The sequence below is a fragment of the Epinephelus fuscoguttatus genome, linkage group LG2 (genome assembly GCF_011397635.1).
Source record: "Epinephelus fuscoguttatus linkage group LG2, E.fuscoguttatus.final_Chr_v1".
NCBI classification, from domain to species: domain Eukaryota; kingdom Metazoa; phylum Chordata; class Actinopteri; order Perciformes; family Serranidae; genus Epinephelus; species Epinephelus fuscoguttatus.
The window spans coordinates 21,527,730-21,545,721 of record NC_064753.1 but is presented as its reverse complement, the minus strand read 5'-3'; the positions used below and the strand labels follow the sequence as shown (position 1 = coordinate 21,545,721).

Sequence of the window (17,992 nt, the reverse complement as noted above, 5' to 3'; positions counted from 1 at the left end):
CACATGCGTTTTGGCATTCACCGAGATTTTTGATGGTCCTGGTCTTCTTTTCAGTTTCAATTGTCCATCATGTTTACGCATTACTTCTTGATTATGTTCATAATTACCTTTGTTCCGCAACTTCTCAAGTAACCTCTTTCTCTCTTTTGAGTTCTTAGGGAATGAGAATGCTTCAGCAATATCAGGCTCTACTTTCTCATGCTTTTTAAGGTGACGAGATATTTTAGACTGAGGTGTTTTGCAAACATAGCAGTAATTTTTTGATGTGCAAGAAGAGACTTGTGGTGCTGCTGCAGTCTCAGTAGAAAAGACTCTGTTGTACTTCTTGGAAGAGTCTGGGTATTACTTGTAGTAGGATCATCAACATCAGAACAGGGTTCACTATCAGGTATGAAGTCATCATCAATGCCAACTCTGCCAGAGTTGGAAGCATCCTGTCCTCCTGTTCCATGCAGGATATAGGTTGCAGGACTGTCTTTGTCCTTTCCTGGGAAGAAAGTGAGTCAACTGGTCCACTCTTGCGATGTGGTAGGTTTAGATCCTCACTATCACTAAATAGTTCAGTGTCAGTTACAACATCTTCATCAGAGTTGGATCCATCAGACCTTGGTGCAGTGTCAGCTATGTAGAGATCACCAGAGGAACAGCCATCACTACTTGCAGAGTCAGAAACAATCTCATCGGGTATAACATCCTATGCAGAAAAAAGAGCTTATATTAACCCCAAAAATCTACTACTGTGTAAGTCACAATCCGACACCAAGAACACTTTAAAATCAAATTTAAAATGGAACCAAGGAAAATGAACATACCAGCGACTGATTCTTCTTGAAAAAGCAGGATTTGTGCCAGGATCTTGAACACACTAAAAGCACATTGAAATGAAAAGTTAGCAAGTTGTGCTAATGCTTTTGTTTTAATTTAACATAAAAACTGCACTAAAGTAGGGCTGCACGATAAATCGCATTTTCATCGTCATCGCGATATGAACATGCAAGATAAACGCATCGTAAAGACCGCCTGAACTGCGATGAATGAAAAATCAGTGTTAATACTCGTGCCATGCATTTACACTCAGCATGTGAGCATTTGGGAAGCCCTAGACACCGTTTGGCTAATTAGATGAAGCCTCAGCTACCCTGTCAGGTCATGTGTCATTTGCTGGAGGTGAACAAGTAGGAAGGAGAGAGGAGCAAGGAAAATATGAAGAAGTTGTTGTGAACAAGCACAGTACTTTTGCTACTTGGAATTATTTTGGATTCAGGAGACGTTTTATGGACGTGCACTGTCGCAAGTCGATAATGCTGAGGACATTTGGAGGATATTTCTCCTTCCTCTTTGTATTTCTGCCATTTTCTCCTCTGTGAAACTCTGAAGCCTCCTCCTCCCTGCTCCTAACACTGTTTCACTTTAGGAGCTCTCTTAAGGGCTAAGATACTTTACAGGGTTCCTAGAGCTTAAGGCAAGTTAAATTTAAGACTTTTTAAGACTTTTTTAATGCCACTTGAAATGAAATTTAAGACCAACGACACAATCAACACAAATGAAATAAATGAATAAATCCAACTCCCTCATTTGATTTGTATGATTGGTGTTTTGTCATGGTGTTCAGACACCACAGTACCTTTGCTTTTAGCTAGGTGTGCACCCAAACACTAGGTTCGTTCGAGATGAGCCAGGCCTGTGCAGATTCGATCACCGGCGATCGGCGCACAATGCATGCCGGTTAGTTTTGTGTCCAACTTCATCCCGACTTGCTCTGATGTATTACAAAAGTCCTCGGCGGCCGCAGTTTTTAGAGCCAGGCGCTGCAGTTGCTCTCCACCGACTGCACCGCCTGGCTCTCACCTGATCTAACAGCTGACTGGTTCAGATGTCAACTCAACAAGATGACGTTTTAGATAAACTTTTAATTTTTGATGAATTTTAGAGATTAAGATTGTATTTGTCTGATCTGAAGGTTTATTCTGTGAACAGAAACATGTTGTGTGACTGATGGTGAAGTTTAGTTTTCAGAGACTGAATATATTCATCATAAACTATACAGAGTCTACTGTATATTAATATTGGACGGTTTAATTATTGAAGTATTTAGCAACACAAAGACTTGTGGTCAGTGGGATGTGAGGATTCTTAACATCAGATGTGAAGCCCTGACTGTATCTGACTGATCTTTAATGAAAGCTGTTGTCTTGTATAAAATATGAACCTTATAGTCAAGCACTGTTTATTTAGCCTGTGTAGCTGAGGCGACAGGTCAAACTGATATGATGCTGATTTACAGGAGAATTCATGTCAAATGGAGTTGGAGTTTAATAAAAACACGTTTGAAATCATTTATTTCATTATTCAGTGGGCATGGACTATTCGATTGTTGGGGTCTAGCAGTATACCTATTAAAGAGAACGACATAGGAACTGTAGAGCTTATATACAACCTTATTGTCATCGCAATACTGAACAGTGTTACAGTACATTGCAGATTCTCCTCATATCGTGCAGCGCTACACTAAAGACAACAACAAAAACTGTTTGAGTGACATGAATACGAACATTTGCATGTGAGACCAAGCCATTTTAGACTGGAGACAGGTCCTGTGCAATCTTCACAATGGTCCAAACAGCTGACAAGTGAGCAGGTAACACTATGGTGGCACTGAGGAACCAATAAGGTATATATCAGTAATGATCAGTGTTGGAAACCCTTAACATAGGGTAAAAACACTTCTGAAGACTTCTGAGCAGTACCAACTTCTGACACCCATTATATAAAGAAATGCATGAAGGCCTAATACACACCCCCACTACAAACCATGAACGCCTGATTAGGAAAATGTCCTCTTAAGTACATTCTGACATAACCACACACACACACCCAATTCCTACTGTCCTTACAGGACACTTTGTCCTGACAGTCCTGTGCTGTGGCAGGTACATGTAGTGTACAACATTCAAAAGTGTGAAGACTTCTGAGCACAGTCATAAGATCAAACAAAACAGTATTATGTCTAGAAGTAAAATCATGATATTACAAGAATACTGTCAACTTACAATGTCATCCTTTAATGTTGACGGAGCTGCCCTGACCTCTGTCATCAAATCACGACCGCTGCACACCTCCTGTGACTGAGTCAATGACAGGCACAAATGTGAGTTTATTTTAAGCTAAAATAATTCATTTTCATTCTGCAAACACTGTGTTACAACACTGGCCATGAGTATGGCAGAAATGTCAGTTAATAGTCAGCAGGGAAGAAGGAAGACCGGAATAATGAACTTGTACTATAAAATTCTAAAGACCAAAACCAATTCTACTGTATTGAAGGTGACACATAAAGCAAACTAACTATGATGGCACAAACTACAACTTGCCTTTTCTGAGCCTGGCTCACTTTCTCTCAACAACAAAATTCCATGACTTTTCCAGGTTTTCCATGACCGTGGGAACCCTGACATAAGACCTCAATACTTTCAGGACTTTCCTGGTCTACAGTCCCTGACAAAAGTCTTGTCGCTTATCCTAGTTGTAGGAACAACAAATAATAACCTGACTTGTAGTTGATCAATTGGGTTCAGAAATAGCTTATATGAAAGGCAAAGACCTTTAGATTATGCTTATTATACCAAAATAAAGTTGAGTGTCATTCATTGAGTTTTATCATTTAATTAGGACAGAAAGGTCAGATTTTGCTTGGACAAAAGTCTTGTCGTGTCTTTAACGATTCAACCAATCACAGATTAGAGCTCCACCTGTGACAAATACTGTAATTAACACATTCCTGGTGTGTCTAAAAGAACCCCAGCACACCAGACCTTCATGTGAAGTGCAACCTGACCGCTGACAACATGCCAAAGATTCAACCACAGACCAAAGTGCTGATCATCAAGAGCCTGAAGACCAAGTCTGCTGCTGAGGTGGCAGACATCTTCAGTGTATCCAAACGTCAAGTGGAGAGGATAAAAAAAAGATTTGAAGAAACTGGTGACGTTCATGACAAGCCCAGGTCAGGCAGACCCTGTAACACAACTGTTAGAGAGGACCGTTTGTTGCTTTGGCAGTCCAGGGCCAGCCCTTTTTCAACTGCAGCAGAGCTACATCAGAACTGGTCACCAGAAACCCTGTATCTACCAGAACAGTTTGTCCGAATTCTCTCACGCAATGGTCTCCATGGCGAATTACTGCTCACAAACCAGCATTAAACAGAAGACAACAAAAGAATCGTGTTGCATTTGCCAAGGCCCACAGCTTGCAGAAAGGATGGACAGTGGAAAAGTGGCAGAAGGTTGATTTTCTGATGAATCATCCATTGAACTGCATCCCAATTGCCACAAAAACTGCAGAAGACCTGTTGGAACCTGCATGGACCCAAGATTCACCCAGAAAGCAGTCAAGTTTGGTGGAGGAAAAATCATGGTTTAGGGTTACATCCAGTATGGTGGTGTGCAAGAGATCTGCAGAGTGGATGGCAACATCAACAGCCTGAAGTATCAAGAGGTTCTCGCCCATTGCATTCCAAACCACAAGAGGGCAAATTCTTCAGCAGGATGGTGCTCCTTCTCATACTTCAGCCTCCACATCAAAGTTCCTGAAAGTGAAGAAGGTCAAGGTGCTCCAGGATTGGCCAGCCCAATCACCAGACATGAACATTATTGAGCATGTCTGGGGTAAGATGAAGGAGGAGGCTTGGAAGATGAAACCAAAGAATCTTGATGAACTCTGGGAGTCCTGCAAGACTGCTTTCTTTGCCATTCCAGATGACTTCATCAATAAGTTATTTGAGCCATTGCCAAGACGTATGGATGCAGTCCTCCAAGCTCATGGGAGTCATACACGATATTAATTCTTTTTCCCAAGGCACCATGACTTTATGTTCTGATGTTATTGGAGCATGTTTGTGTATTCAACAGAAAGTATCATTTCTACAGTACATTATTTTTGTATGCGACAAGACTTTTGTCCAAGCAAGATCTGACCTTTCTGTCCTAATTAAATGATAGAACTCAGTGAATGGCACACAACTTTATTTTGGTATAATAAGCATAATCTAGAGGCCTTTGCCTTTCATATAAGCTATTTCTGATTCCAATTGATCAACTACAAGTCAAGTTATTATTTGTTGTTCCTACAACTTGGATAAGCAAGACTTTTGTCAGGGACTGTAGAATATCATTTGATATTCTTCAACTTTTCAGGTTTAATATGACCATGGAAACCCTGAACATACAGTCACGGGCCAAAAGTTTGGACACACCTTCTCCTTCAATGCGTTTTCTTTATTTTCATGACTATTTACATTGTAGATTCTCACTGAAGGCATCAAAACTATGAATGAACACATGTGGAGTTATGTACTTAACAAAAAAAGGTGAAATAACTGAAAACATGTTTTATATTCTAGTTTCTTCAAAATAGCCACCCTTTGCTCTGATTACTGCTTTGCACACTCTTGGCATTCTCTCCATGAGCTTCAAGAGGTAGTCACCTGAAATGGTTTTCCAACAGTCTTGAAGGAGTTCCCAGAGGTGTTTAGCACTTGTTGGCCCCTTTGCCTTCACTCTGCGGTCCAGCTCACCCCAAACCATCTCGAGTGGGTTCAGGTCCAGTGACTGTGGAGGCCAGGTCATCTGCCGCAGCACTCCATCACTCTCCTTCTTGGTCAAATAGCCCTTACACAGCCTGGAGGTGTGTTTGGGGTCATTGTCCTGTTGAAAAATAAATGATCGTCCAACTAGCAAACCGGATGGGATGGCATGTCGCTGCAGGATGCTGTGGTGGCCATGCTGGTTCAGTGTGCCTTCAATTTTGAATAAATCCCCAACAGTGTCACCAGCAAAACACCCCCACACCATCACACCTCCTCCTCCATGCTTCACACTGGGAACCAGGCATGTGGAATCCATCCGTTCACCTTTTCTATTCTCACAAAGACACGATTTTGCTTGGAACCAAAGATCTCAAATTTGGACTCATCAGACCAAAGCACAGATTTCCACTGGTCTAATGTCCATTCCTTGTGTTTCTTGGCCCAAACAAATCTCTTCTGCTTGTTGCCTCTCTCTTAGCAGTGGTTTCCTAGCAGCTATTTGACCATGAAGGCCTGATTAGCAGTCTCCTCTTAACAGTTGTTCTAGAGATGGGTCTGCTGCTAGAACTCTGTGTGGCATTCATCTGGTCTCTGATCTGAGCTGCTGTTAACTTGCCATTTCTGAGGCTGGTGACTCGGATGAACTTATCCTCAGAAGCAGAGGTGACTCTTGGTCTTCCTTTCCTGGGTCGGTCCTCAGTGTGCCAGTTTTTGCAGCAGCGCTTGATGGTTTTGCGACTCACTTGGGGACACATTTAAAGTTTTGCAATTTTCCAGACTGACTGACCTTCATTTCTTAAAGTAATGATGGCCACTCGTTTTTCTTTAGTTAGCTGATTGGTTCTTGCCATAATATGAATTTTAACAGTTGTCCAATAGGGCTGTCGGCTGTGTATTAACCTGACTTCTGCACAACACAACTGATGGTCCCAACCCCATTGATAAAGCAAGAAATTCCACTAATTAACCCTGATAAGGCACACCTGTGAAGTGGAAACCATTTCAGGTGACTACCTCTTGAAGCTCATGGAGAGAATGCCAAAAGTGTGCAAAGCAGTAATCAGAGCAAAGGGTGGCTATTTTGAAGAAACTAGAATATAAAACATGTTTTCAGTTATTTCACCTTTTTTTGTTAAGTACATAACTCCACATGTGTTCATTCATAGTTTTGATGCCTTCAGTGAGAATCTACAATGTAAATAGTCATGAAAATAAAGATAACGCATTGAATGAGAAGGTGTGTCCAAACTTTTGGCCTGTACTGTACATCACCAACTTCTGACACCCATTATATAAAGAAATGCATGAAGGCCTAATACACACCCACCACAAACCAATGATGAACGCCTGATTAGGAAAATGTCCTCTTAAGTACATTCTGACATAACCACACACACACACCCAATTCCTACTGTCCTTACAGGACACTTTGTTGACAGTCCTGTGCTGTGGCAGGTACATGTAGTGTACAACATTCAAAAGTGTGAAGACTTCTGAGCACAGTCATAAGATCAAACAAAACAGTATTATGTCTAGAAGTAAAATCATGATATTACAAGAATACTGTCAACTTACAATGTCATCCTTTAATGTTGTGGAGCTGCCTGACCTCTGTCATCAAATCACGACCGCTGCACACCTCCTGTGACTGAGTCAATGACAGGCACAAATGTGAGTTTATTTTAAGCTAAAATAATTCATTTTCATTCTGCAAACACTGTGTTACAACACTGGCCATGAGTATGGCAGAAATGTCAGTTAATAGTCAGCAGGGAAGAAGGAAGACCGGAATAATGAGCTTGTACTATAAAATTCTAAAGACCAAAACCAATTCTACTGTATTGAAGGTGACACATAAAGCAAACTAACTATGATGGCACAAACTACAACTTGCCTTTTCTGAGCCTGGCTCACTTCCTCTCAACTTCGGGTGAGATTGTTCTTCACCGGGTGCCTGAAATTGTAAAGAGGAAATGTACTGTTTAATCACTTGACTATTGGAGCATGTTTGTGTATTCAACAGAAAGTATCATTTCAAATACAGTACATTATTTTTGTATGCGACAAGACTTTTGTCCAAGCAAGATCTGACCTTTCTGTCCTAATTAAATGATAGAACTCAGTGAATGGCACACAACTTTATTTTGGTATAATAAGCATAATCTAGAGGCTCTTTGCCTTTCATATAAGCTATTTCTGTTTCCAATTGATCAACTACAAGTCAAGTTATTATTTGTTGTTCCTACAACTTGATAAGCGACAAGACTTTTGTCAAGGACTGTAGAATATCATTTGATGTTCTTCAACTTTTTCAGGTTTAATATGACCATGGAAACCCTGAACATACATCACCAACTTTTGACACCCATTATATAAAGAAATGCATGAAGGCCTGATACACACCCCCACCACAAACCCAATACATGAATGCCTGATTAGGAAAATGTCCTCTTAAGTACATTCTGACATAACCACACACACACACCCAATTCCTACTGTCCTTTCAGGACACTTTGTCCTGACAGTCCTGTGCTGTGGCAGGTACATGTAGTGTACAACATTCAAAAGTGTGAAGACTTCTGAGCACAGTCATAAGATCAAACAAAACAGTATTATGTCTAGAAGTAAAATCATGATATTACAAGAATACTGTCAACTTACAATATCATCCTTTAATGTTGACGGAGCTGCCCTGACCTCTGTCATCAAATCACGACCGCTGCACACCTCCTGTGACTGAGTCAATGACAGGCACAAATGTGAGTTTATTTTAAGCTAAAATAATTCATTTTCATTCTGCAAACACTGTGTTACAACACTGGCCATGAGTATGGCAGAAATGTCAGTTAATAGTCAGCAGGGAAGAAGGAAGACCGGAATAATGAACTTGTACTATAAAATTCTAAAGACCAAAACCAATTCTACTGTATTGAAGGTGACACATAAAGCAAACTAACTATGATGGCACAAACTACAACTTGCCTTTTCTGAGCCTGGCTCACTTTCTCTCAACAACATCGGGTGAGATTGTTCTTCACCGGGTGCCTGAAATTGTAAAGAGGAAATGTACTGTTTAATCACTTGACTGGCAGCACTATCACTTAGTGGTCTTTAAGAAAGAAAGACAGGCGATAATTATGTTCATATTCACCTCAAAAGATGAAAGATTACTGTAACAATGTCATTATACACAACAAAATTCCATTACTTTCAAATAACAGGGTTCCTCACATTTTCACAGACACAATTTCAAAACCTTTCCATGACTTTTCAAGGACCCATAATATAATTTCCATGACCTGGAGAAGATTTTAGAGGTCCTGGAGGAAGTTTCAGGAAATAGGGAGCTCGTGTGCCAATGATTACAGTAAGATAGCCTAATTAATTACACTGCAGACAACAAAATTCCAGGACTTTTCCAGGTTTTCCATGACCGTGGGAACCCTGGTATAAGACCTCAATACCTTCAGGACTTTCCTGGTCTAGAATATCATTTGATATTCTTCAGCTTTTTCAGGTTTAATATGACCATGGAAACCCTGAACATACATCACCAACTTCTGACACCCATTATATAAAGAAATGCATGAAGGCCTAATACACACCCCACCACAAACCCAATACATGAATGCCTGATTAGGAAAATGTCCTCTTAAGTACATTCTGACATAACCACACACACACCCAATTCCTACTGTCCTTACAGGACACTTTGTCCTGACAGTCCTGTGCTGTGGCAGGTACATGTAGTGTACAACATTCAAAAGTGTGAAGACTTCTGAGCACAGTCATAGATCAAACAAAACAGTATTATGTCTAGAAGTAAAATCATGATATTACAAGAATACTGTCAACTTACAATGTCATCCTTTAATGTTGACGGAGCTGCCCTGACCTCTGTCATCAAATCACGACCGCTGCACACCTCCTGTGACTGAGTCAATGACAGGCACAAATGTGAGTTTATTTTAAGCTAAAATAATTCATTTTCATTCTGCAAACACTGTGTTACAACACTGGCCATGAGTATGGCAGAAATGTCAGTTAATAGTCAGCAGGGAAGAAGGAAGACCGGAATAATGAGCTTGTACTATAAAATTCTAAAGACCAAAACCAATTCTACTGTATTGAAGGTGACACATAAAGCAAACTAACTATGATGGCACAAACTACAACTTGCCTTTTCTGAGCCTGGCTCACTTCCTCTCAACTTGGGTGAGATTGTTCTTCACCGGGTGCCTGAAATTGTAAAGAGGAAATGTACTGTTTAATCACTTGACTGGCAGCACTATCACTTAGTGGTCTTTAAGAAAGAAAGACAGGATAATTATGTTCATATTCACCTCAAAAGATGAAAGATTACTGTAACAATGTCATTATACACAACAAAAATTCCATTACTTTCAAATAACAGGGTTCCCACACATTTTCACAGACACAATTTCAAAACTTTCCATGACTTTTCAAGGACCCATAATATAATTTCCATGACCTGGAGAAGATTTAAGAGGTCCTGGAGGAAGTTTCAGGAAATAGGGAGCTCGTGTGCCAATGATTACAGTAAGATAGCCTAATTAATTACACTGCAGACAACAAAATTCCAGGACTTTTCCAGGTTTTCCATGACCGTGGGAACCCTGACATAAGACCTCAATACCTTCAGGACTTTCCTGGTCTAGAATATCATTTGATGTTCTTCAACTTTTCAGGTTTAATATGACCATGGAAACCCTGAACATACATCACCAACTTCTGACACCCATTATATAAAGAAATGCATGAAGGCCTGATACACACCCCACCACAAACCCAATACATGAATGCCTGATTAGGAAAATGTCCTCTTAAGTACATTCTGACATAACCACACACACACACCCAATTCCTACTGTACCTTCAGGACACTTTGTCCTGACAGTCCTGTGCTGTGGCAGGTACATGTAGTGTACAACATTCAAAAGTGTGAAGACTTCTGAGCACAGTCATAAGATCAAACAAAACAGTATTATGTCTAGAAGTAAAATCATGATATTACAAGAATACTGTCAACTTACAATATCATCCTTTAATGTTGACGGAGCTGCCCTGACCTCTGTCATCAAATCACGACCGCTGCACACCTCCTGTGACTGAGTCAATGACAGGCACAAATGTGAGTTTATTTTAAGCTAAAATAATTCATTTTCATTCTGCAAACACTGTGTTACAACACTGGCCATGAGTATGGCAGAAATGTCAGTTAATAGTCAGCAGGGAAGAAGGAAGACCGGAATAATGAACTTGTACTATAAAATTCTAAAGACCAAAACCAATTCTACTGTATTGAAGGTGACACATAAAGCAAACTAACTATGATGGCACAAACTACAACTTGCCTTTTCTGAGCCTGGCTCACTTTCTCTCAACAACAAAATTCCATGACTTTTCCAGGTTTTCCATGACCGTAAAGAGGAACCCTGACATAAGACCTCAATACTTTCAGGACTTTCCTGGTCTACAGTCCCTGACAAAAGTCTTGTCGCTTATCCTAGTTGTAGGAACAACAAATAATAACCTGACTTGTAGTTGATCAATTGGGTTCAGAAATAGCTTATATGAAAGGCAAAGACCTTTAGATTATGCTTATTATACCAAAATAAAGTTGAGTGTCATTCATTGAGTTTTATCATTTAATTAGGACAGAAAGGCCAGATTTTGCTTGGACAAAAGTCTTGTCGTGTCTTTAAACGATTCAACCAATCACAGATTAGAGCTCCACCTGTGACAAATACTGTAATTAACACATTCCCTGGTGTGTCTAAAAAGAACCCCAGCACACCAGACCTTCATGTGAAGTGCAACCTGACCGCTGACAACATGCCAAAGATTCAACCACAGACCAAAGTGCTGATCATCAAGAGCCTGAAGACCAAGTCTGCTGCTGAGGTGGCAGACATCTTCAGTGTATCCAAACGTCAAGTGGAGAGGATAAAAAAGATTTGAAGAAATCTGGTGACGTTCATGACAAGCCCAGGTCAGGCAGACCCTGTAACACAACTGTTAGAGAGGACCGTTTGTTGCTTCGGCAGTCCAGGGCCAGCCCTTTTTCAACTGCAGCAGAGCTACATCAGAACTGGTCACCAGAAACCCCTGTATCTACCAGAACAGTTTGTCGAATTCTCTCACGCAATGGTCTCCATGGCCGAATTACTGCTCACAAACCAGCATTAAACAGAAGACAACAAAAGAATCGTGTTGCATTTGCCAAGGCCCACAGCTTGCAAAAAGGATGGACAGTGGAAAAGTGGCAGAAGGTTGATTTTTCTGATGAATCATCCATTGAACTGCATCCCAATTGCCACAAATACTGCAGAAGACCTGTTGGAACCTGCATGGACCCAAGATTCACCCAGAAAGCAGTCAAGTTTGGTGGAGGAAAAATCATGGTTTAGGTTACATCCAGTATGGGGTGTGCAAGAGATCTGCAGAGTGGATGGCAACATCAACAGCCTGAAGTATCAAGAGGTTCTCGCTGCCCATTGCATTCCAAACCACAAGAGAGGCAAATTCTTCAGCAGGATGGTGCTCCTTCTCATACTTCAGCCTCCACATCAAAGTTCCTGAAAGTGAAGAAGGTCAAGGTGCTCCAGGATTGGCCAGCCCAATCACCAGACATGAACATTATTGAGCATGTCTGGGGTAAGATGAAGGAGGAGGCTTGGAAGATGAAACCAAAGAATCTTGATGAACTCTGGGAGTCCTGCAAGACTGCTTTCTTTGCCATTCCAGATGACTTCATCAATAAGTTATTTGAGCCATTGCCAAGACGTATGGATGCAGTCCTCCAAGCTCATGGGAGTCATACACAATATTAATTCTTTTTCCCAAGGCACCATGACTTTATGTTCTGATGTTATTGGAGCATGTTTGTGTATTCAACAGAAAGTATCATTTCTACAGTACATTATTTTTGTATGCGACAAGACTTTTGTCCAAGCAAGATCTGACCTTTCTGTCCTAATTAAATGATAGAACTCAGTGAATGGCACACAACTTTATTTTGGTATAATAAGCATAATCTAGAGGCCTTTGCCTTTCATATAAGCTATTTCTGATTCCAATTGATCAACTACAAGTCAAGTTATTATTTGTTGTTCCTACAACTTGGATAAGCGACAAGACTTTTGTCAGGGACTGTAGAATATCATTTGATATTCTTCTACTTTTCAGGTTTAATATGACCATGAAACCCTGAACATACATCACCAACTTCTGACACCCATTATATAAAGAAATGCATGAAGGCCTGATACACCCCCACCACAAACCCAATACATGAACGCCTGATTAGGAAAATGTCCTCTTAAGTACATTCTGACATAACACACACACACACCCAATTCCTACTGTCCTTACAGGACACTTTGTCCTGACAGTCCTGTGCTGTGGCAGGTACATGTAGTGTACAACATTCAAAAGTGTGAAGACTTCTGAGCACAGTCATAAGATCAAACAAAACAGTATTATGTCTAGAAGTAAAATCATGATATTACAAGAATACTGTCAACTTACAATGTCATCCTTTAATGTTGACGGAGCTGCCCTGACCTCTGTCATCAAATCACGACCGCTGCACACCTCCTGTGACTGAGTCAATGACAGGCACAAATGTGAGTTTATTTTAAGCTAAAATAATTCATTTTCATTCTGCAAACACTGTGTTACAACACTGGCCATGAGTATGGCAGAAATGTCAGTTAATAGTCAGCAGGGAAGAAGGAAGACCGGAATAATGAACTTGTACTATAAAATTCTAAAGACCAATTCTACTGTATTGAAGGTGACACATAAAGCAAACTAACTATGATGGCACAAACTACAACTTGCCTTTTCTGAGCCTGGCTCACTTTCTCTCAACCGGGTGAGATTGTTCTTCACCGGGTGCCTGAAATTGTAAAGAGGAAATGTACTGTTTAATCACTTGACTGGCAGCACTATCACTTAGTGGTCTTTAAGAAAGAAAGACAGGCGATAATTATGTTCATATTCACCTCAAAAGATGAAAGATTACTGTAACAATGTCATTATACACAACAAAAATTCCATTACTTTCAAATAACAGGGTTCCCACACATTTTCACAGACACAATTTCAAAACCTTTCCATGACTTTTCAAGGACCCATAATATAATTTCCATGACCTGGAGAAGATTTAAGAGGTCCTGGAGGAAGTTTCAGGAAATAGGGAGCTCGTGTGCCAATGATTACAGTAAGATAGCCTAATTAATTACACTGCAGACAACAAAATTCCAGGACTTTTCCAGGTTTTCCATGACCGTGGGAACCCTGACATAAGACCTCAATACCTTCAGGACTTTCCTGGTCTAGAATATCATTTGATGTTCTTCAACTTTTTCAGGTTTAATATGACCATGGAAACCCTGAACATACATCACCAACTTCTGACACCCATTATATAAAGAAATGCATGAAGGCCTGATACACACCCCACCACAAACCCAATACATGAATGCCTGATTAGGAAAATGTCCTCTTAAGTACATTCTGACATAACCACACACACACACACACCCAATTCCTACTGTCCTTTCAGGACACTTTGTCCTGACAGTCCTGTGCTGTGGCAGGTACATGTAGTGTACAACATTCAAAAGTGTGAAGACTTCTGAGCACAGTCATAAGATCAAACAAAACAGTATTATGTCTAGAAGTAAAATCATGATATTACAAGAATACTGTCAACTTACAATGTCATCCTTTAATGTTGACGGAGCTGCTGACCTCTGTCATCAAATCACGACCGCTGCACACCTCCTGTGACTGAGTCAATGACAGGCACAAATGTGAGTTTATTTTAAGCTAAAATAATTCATTTTCATTCTGCAAACACTGTGTTACAACACTGGCCATGAGTATGGCAGAAATGTCAGTTAATAGTCAGCAGGGAAGAAGGAAGACCGGAATAATGAGCTTGTACTATAAAATTCTAAAGACCAAAACCAATTCTACTGTATTGAAGGTGACACATAAAGCAAACTAACTATGATGGCACAAACTACAACTTGCCTTTTCTGAGCCTGGCTCACTTCCTCTCAACTTCGGGTGAGATTGTTCTTCACCGGTGCCTGAAATTGTAAAGAGGAAATGTACTGTTTAATCACTTGACTGGCAGCACTATCACTTAGTGGTCTTTAAGAAAGAAAGACAGGCGATAATTATGTTCATATTCACCTCAAAAGATGAAAGATTACTGTAACAATGTCATTATACACAACAAAATTCCAATAACTTTCAAATAACAGGGTTCCCACATTTTCACAGACAAAATTTCAAAACCTTTCCATGACTTTTCAAGGACCCATAATATAATTTCCATGACCTGAGAAGATGTTAGAGGTCCTGGAGGAAGTTTCAGGAAATAGGAGCTCATGTGCCAATGATTACAGTAAGATAGCCTAATTAATTACACTGCAGACAACAAAATTCCAGGACTTTTCCAGGTTTTCCATGACCGTGGGAACCCTGACATAAGACCTCAATACCTTCAGGACTTTCCTGGTCTAGAATATCATTTGATATTCTTCAGCTTTTTCAGGTTTAATATGACCATGGAAACCCTGAACATACATCACCAACTTCTGACACCCATTATATAAAGAAATGCATGAAGGCCTAATACACACCCCCACCACAAACCCAATACATGAACGCCGGATTAGGAAAATGTCCTCTTAAGTACATTCTGACATAACCACACACACACACCCAATTCCTACTGTCCTTACAGGACACTTTGTCCTGACAGTCCTGTGCTGTGGCAGGTACATGTAGTGTACAACATTCAAAAGTGTGAAGACTTCTGAGCACAGTCATAAGATCAAACAAAACAGTATTATGTCTAGAAGTAAAATCATGATATTACAAGAATACTGTCAACTTACAATGTCATCCTTTAATGTTGACGGAGCTGCCCTGACCTCTGTCATCAAATCACGACCGCTGCACACCTCCTGTGACTGAGTCAATGACAGGCACAAATGTGAGTTTATTTTAAGCTAAAATAATTCATTTTCATTCTGCAAACACTGTGTTACAACACTGGCCATGAGTATGGCAGAAATGTCAGTTAATAGTCAGCAGGGAAGAAGGAAGACCGGAATAATGAACTTGTACTATAAAATTCTAAAGACCAAAACCAATTCTACTGTATTGAAGGTGACACATAAAGCAAACTAACTATGATGGCACAAACTACAACTTGCCTTTTCTGAGCCTGGCTCACTTCCTCTCAACTTCGGGTGAGACTGTTCTTCACCGGGTGCCTGAAATTGTAAAGAGGAAATGTACTGTTTAATCACTTGACTGGCAGCACTATCACTTAGTGGTCTTTAAGAAAGAAAGACAGGCGATAATTATGTTCATATTCACCTCAAAAGGTACCACCCAGCCCCACTCTTGACCAATCAAATTACTCAAAAATAACTGTTGTATAAAATAAATTATAGTTAACACTGTCATTAACAGAACATGAGACCATATCTCACCATTGAGCGCCATGGCCAAGAGGAATCGCCATAGTTATATGTGTTCTCCTCGCCTGGAAAGATTTCCTTGACAGCAAAAAGACACAAGTGTGGCTTTCCTTGGACCATTATTCTTTTGACTTTACAGTTGGGCTGTATGTGATCATCATTCACTAGTCGTCCCAGTGTTCCATCCTCTTTTGAAGCATCTATGCTGTGAGACAAATAGACCAGAAAAAAAAAAACTTTAAACTTTGCTTGGGGTTAAATTCTTAAATTGTCATGAGAGAAAAAAGACCTTCAGCCCAGCCTTGGCTTTCATGTAAAACACAAACTTTTTTAAAACACATACGTATACTATTACACTTTTCTCACTAGCATATTGTGCAACAAAAGCCCTTTTGTTAGACAGCTGCAGTCTTAGTCATTTTCTCTTCCAAAACAGTTGGTTACTTCATCATATGATTTAACACCCTCTCATTTGTCAGTGTTTCCCATAGTTTTTTTTTGCTTTTCGCGGTGGGGTGGGGGGGTTGGTGAGTTTGGTCGCTTGGTTATCCTAGGACATTCTGCCCAAAGGACCACATTACAAGAGCATTTGTACCTGACAAACATTTAACACAGATTTGTGTTCACATTTTTTATTTTAGAAATGGAACACTATTTTTCGGCTTCGCCTCGACATACTTAAATGATACTCAAAGATGCCTTATAACTTTAACTATATATAAAGCAGAGTCCTGCACTGGGTCAGGTACCCGCTGATTTGCGCATGTTTTTTTTAAAAAATGTTTTCCCGGGTTCGGATCTGGGTGGAAAAAATAATATGCAGGTCGGATCGCGGGTTTTAGATAAACACATCAAAATTAATATAAAAAAATAATAATTGAGCTAAAAACTAATCTTGTTAGTTAGTTCAGTAAACTACAGATATCTCGGTCATTATTTACTCTCTGAGGATCGCTTCCGCTATTTCGCAACAGTCATTGGTTCAGCTGTTTACACGCGTTTCACCATCTAATAACACAATTTGTGATTGGACGACACATGGCTGCCACCGTCTAACAAGCGCCGCTTCCAAAACAGTAAATAATTATTTAGGTATTTGAGTAGTAAGTGGATAAAACGTACAACTATCACTTTACATTACTTCTCTCCTCGATGGATTCTAAAAACACGTGACGGCTCGTAACTGCTGAACGTCGCTCTGGACAGAAAGTAAGTCTATTATTACACATGTAAAGTTCCTTTACATAGATTAAAAGTTTAAAAGCGTTAAACGTAACAAACAAGTGCTTTTACACTCGTATGGGAGAAGAACACAGAGGGTTGATGATGGAGCTGAAGTCATGTTTTTATTGTGAGAGCTGCTTCATTCAGGTCGTTGTTTACTTACTGGCACCTTAACTGTGGCGATATGCTGTTCAATATTCAGTCAATATGATCCAAAATGATTACTTTAAATCCGGGTTATGGGTTGGGCTGCGGGTCGTGTTTCAACGGGTCGGACCGGGTTGCAGTACTAATTGGCCTGATGCGCGGGTTTGCGGTTCGGGTGCGGTTTTGTACGTCCCCGGGTCGGGGCGGGGCGGATCTTGAAAATTGGACCCGTGCAGGATTCTGATATAAAGTATGCCTCCTCTGTATGGATAGAAAATTCAGTTACAACAAAATAATCTCTCTATATAATCAAAGATTATATAAGTTGTTGCAAAGATTGCATTAAATGCATATTGCAAGTTGTGAAGAGACACTCGGCACATTTTCTTTTAAATCAGCAGCTGCAGACTAAACTGCTGCAAAAATGCGTAAAAAGTAAATTGTCATGAGCCAGAAATAGATTAAGGGATTTTCCCTGTTTGTTTTCAAAGAGTTTTTATTCCAT

At 40.1% G+C, this 17,992-nt stretch overlaps 2 protein-coding genes across 2 annotated transcripts in view; one reads left to right on the top strand and one right to left on the bottom strand.

Annotated features, from left to right (window-relative positions):
* The window catches only part of kif26ba (kinesin family member 26Ba), a 212,748-nt gene that overhangs the window by 116,512 nt on the left and 78,244 nt on the right, over nucleotides 1-17,992 (top strand).
* Nucleotides 1-17,992, bottom strand: part of LOC125900842 (uncharacterized) — a gene marked incomplete at its 3' end in the record, with an annotated part of 29,813 nt that continues 11,821 nt past the window's right edge. Inside the window, 8 exon segments of the mRNA XM_049596103.1 lie at nucleotides 1-694; nucleotides 813-865; nucleotides 2,553-2,655; nucleotides 3,051-3,125; nucleotides 7,479-7,538; nucleotides 15,526-15,600; nucleotides 15,847-15,906; nucleotides 16,129-16,321. Coding sequence (XP_049452060.1) covers nucleotides 299-694; nucleotides 813-865; nucleotides 2,553-2,655; nucleotides 3,051-3,125; nucleotides 7,479-7,538; nucleotides 15,526-15,600; nucleotides 15,847-15,906; nucleotides 16,129-16,321 — 1,015 coding nt within the window.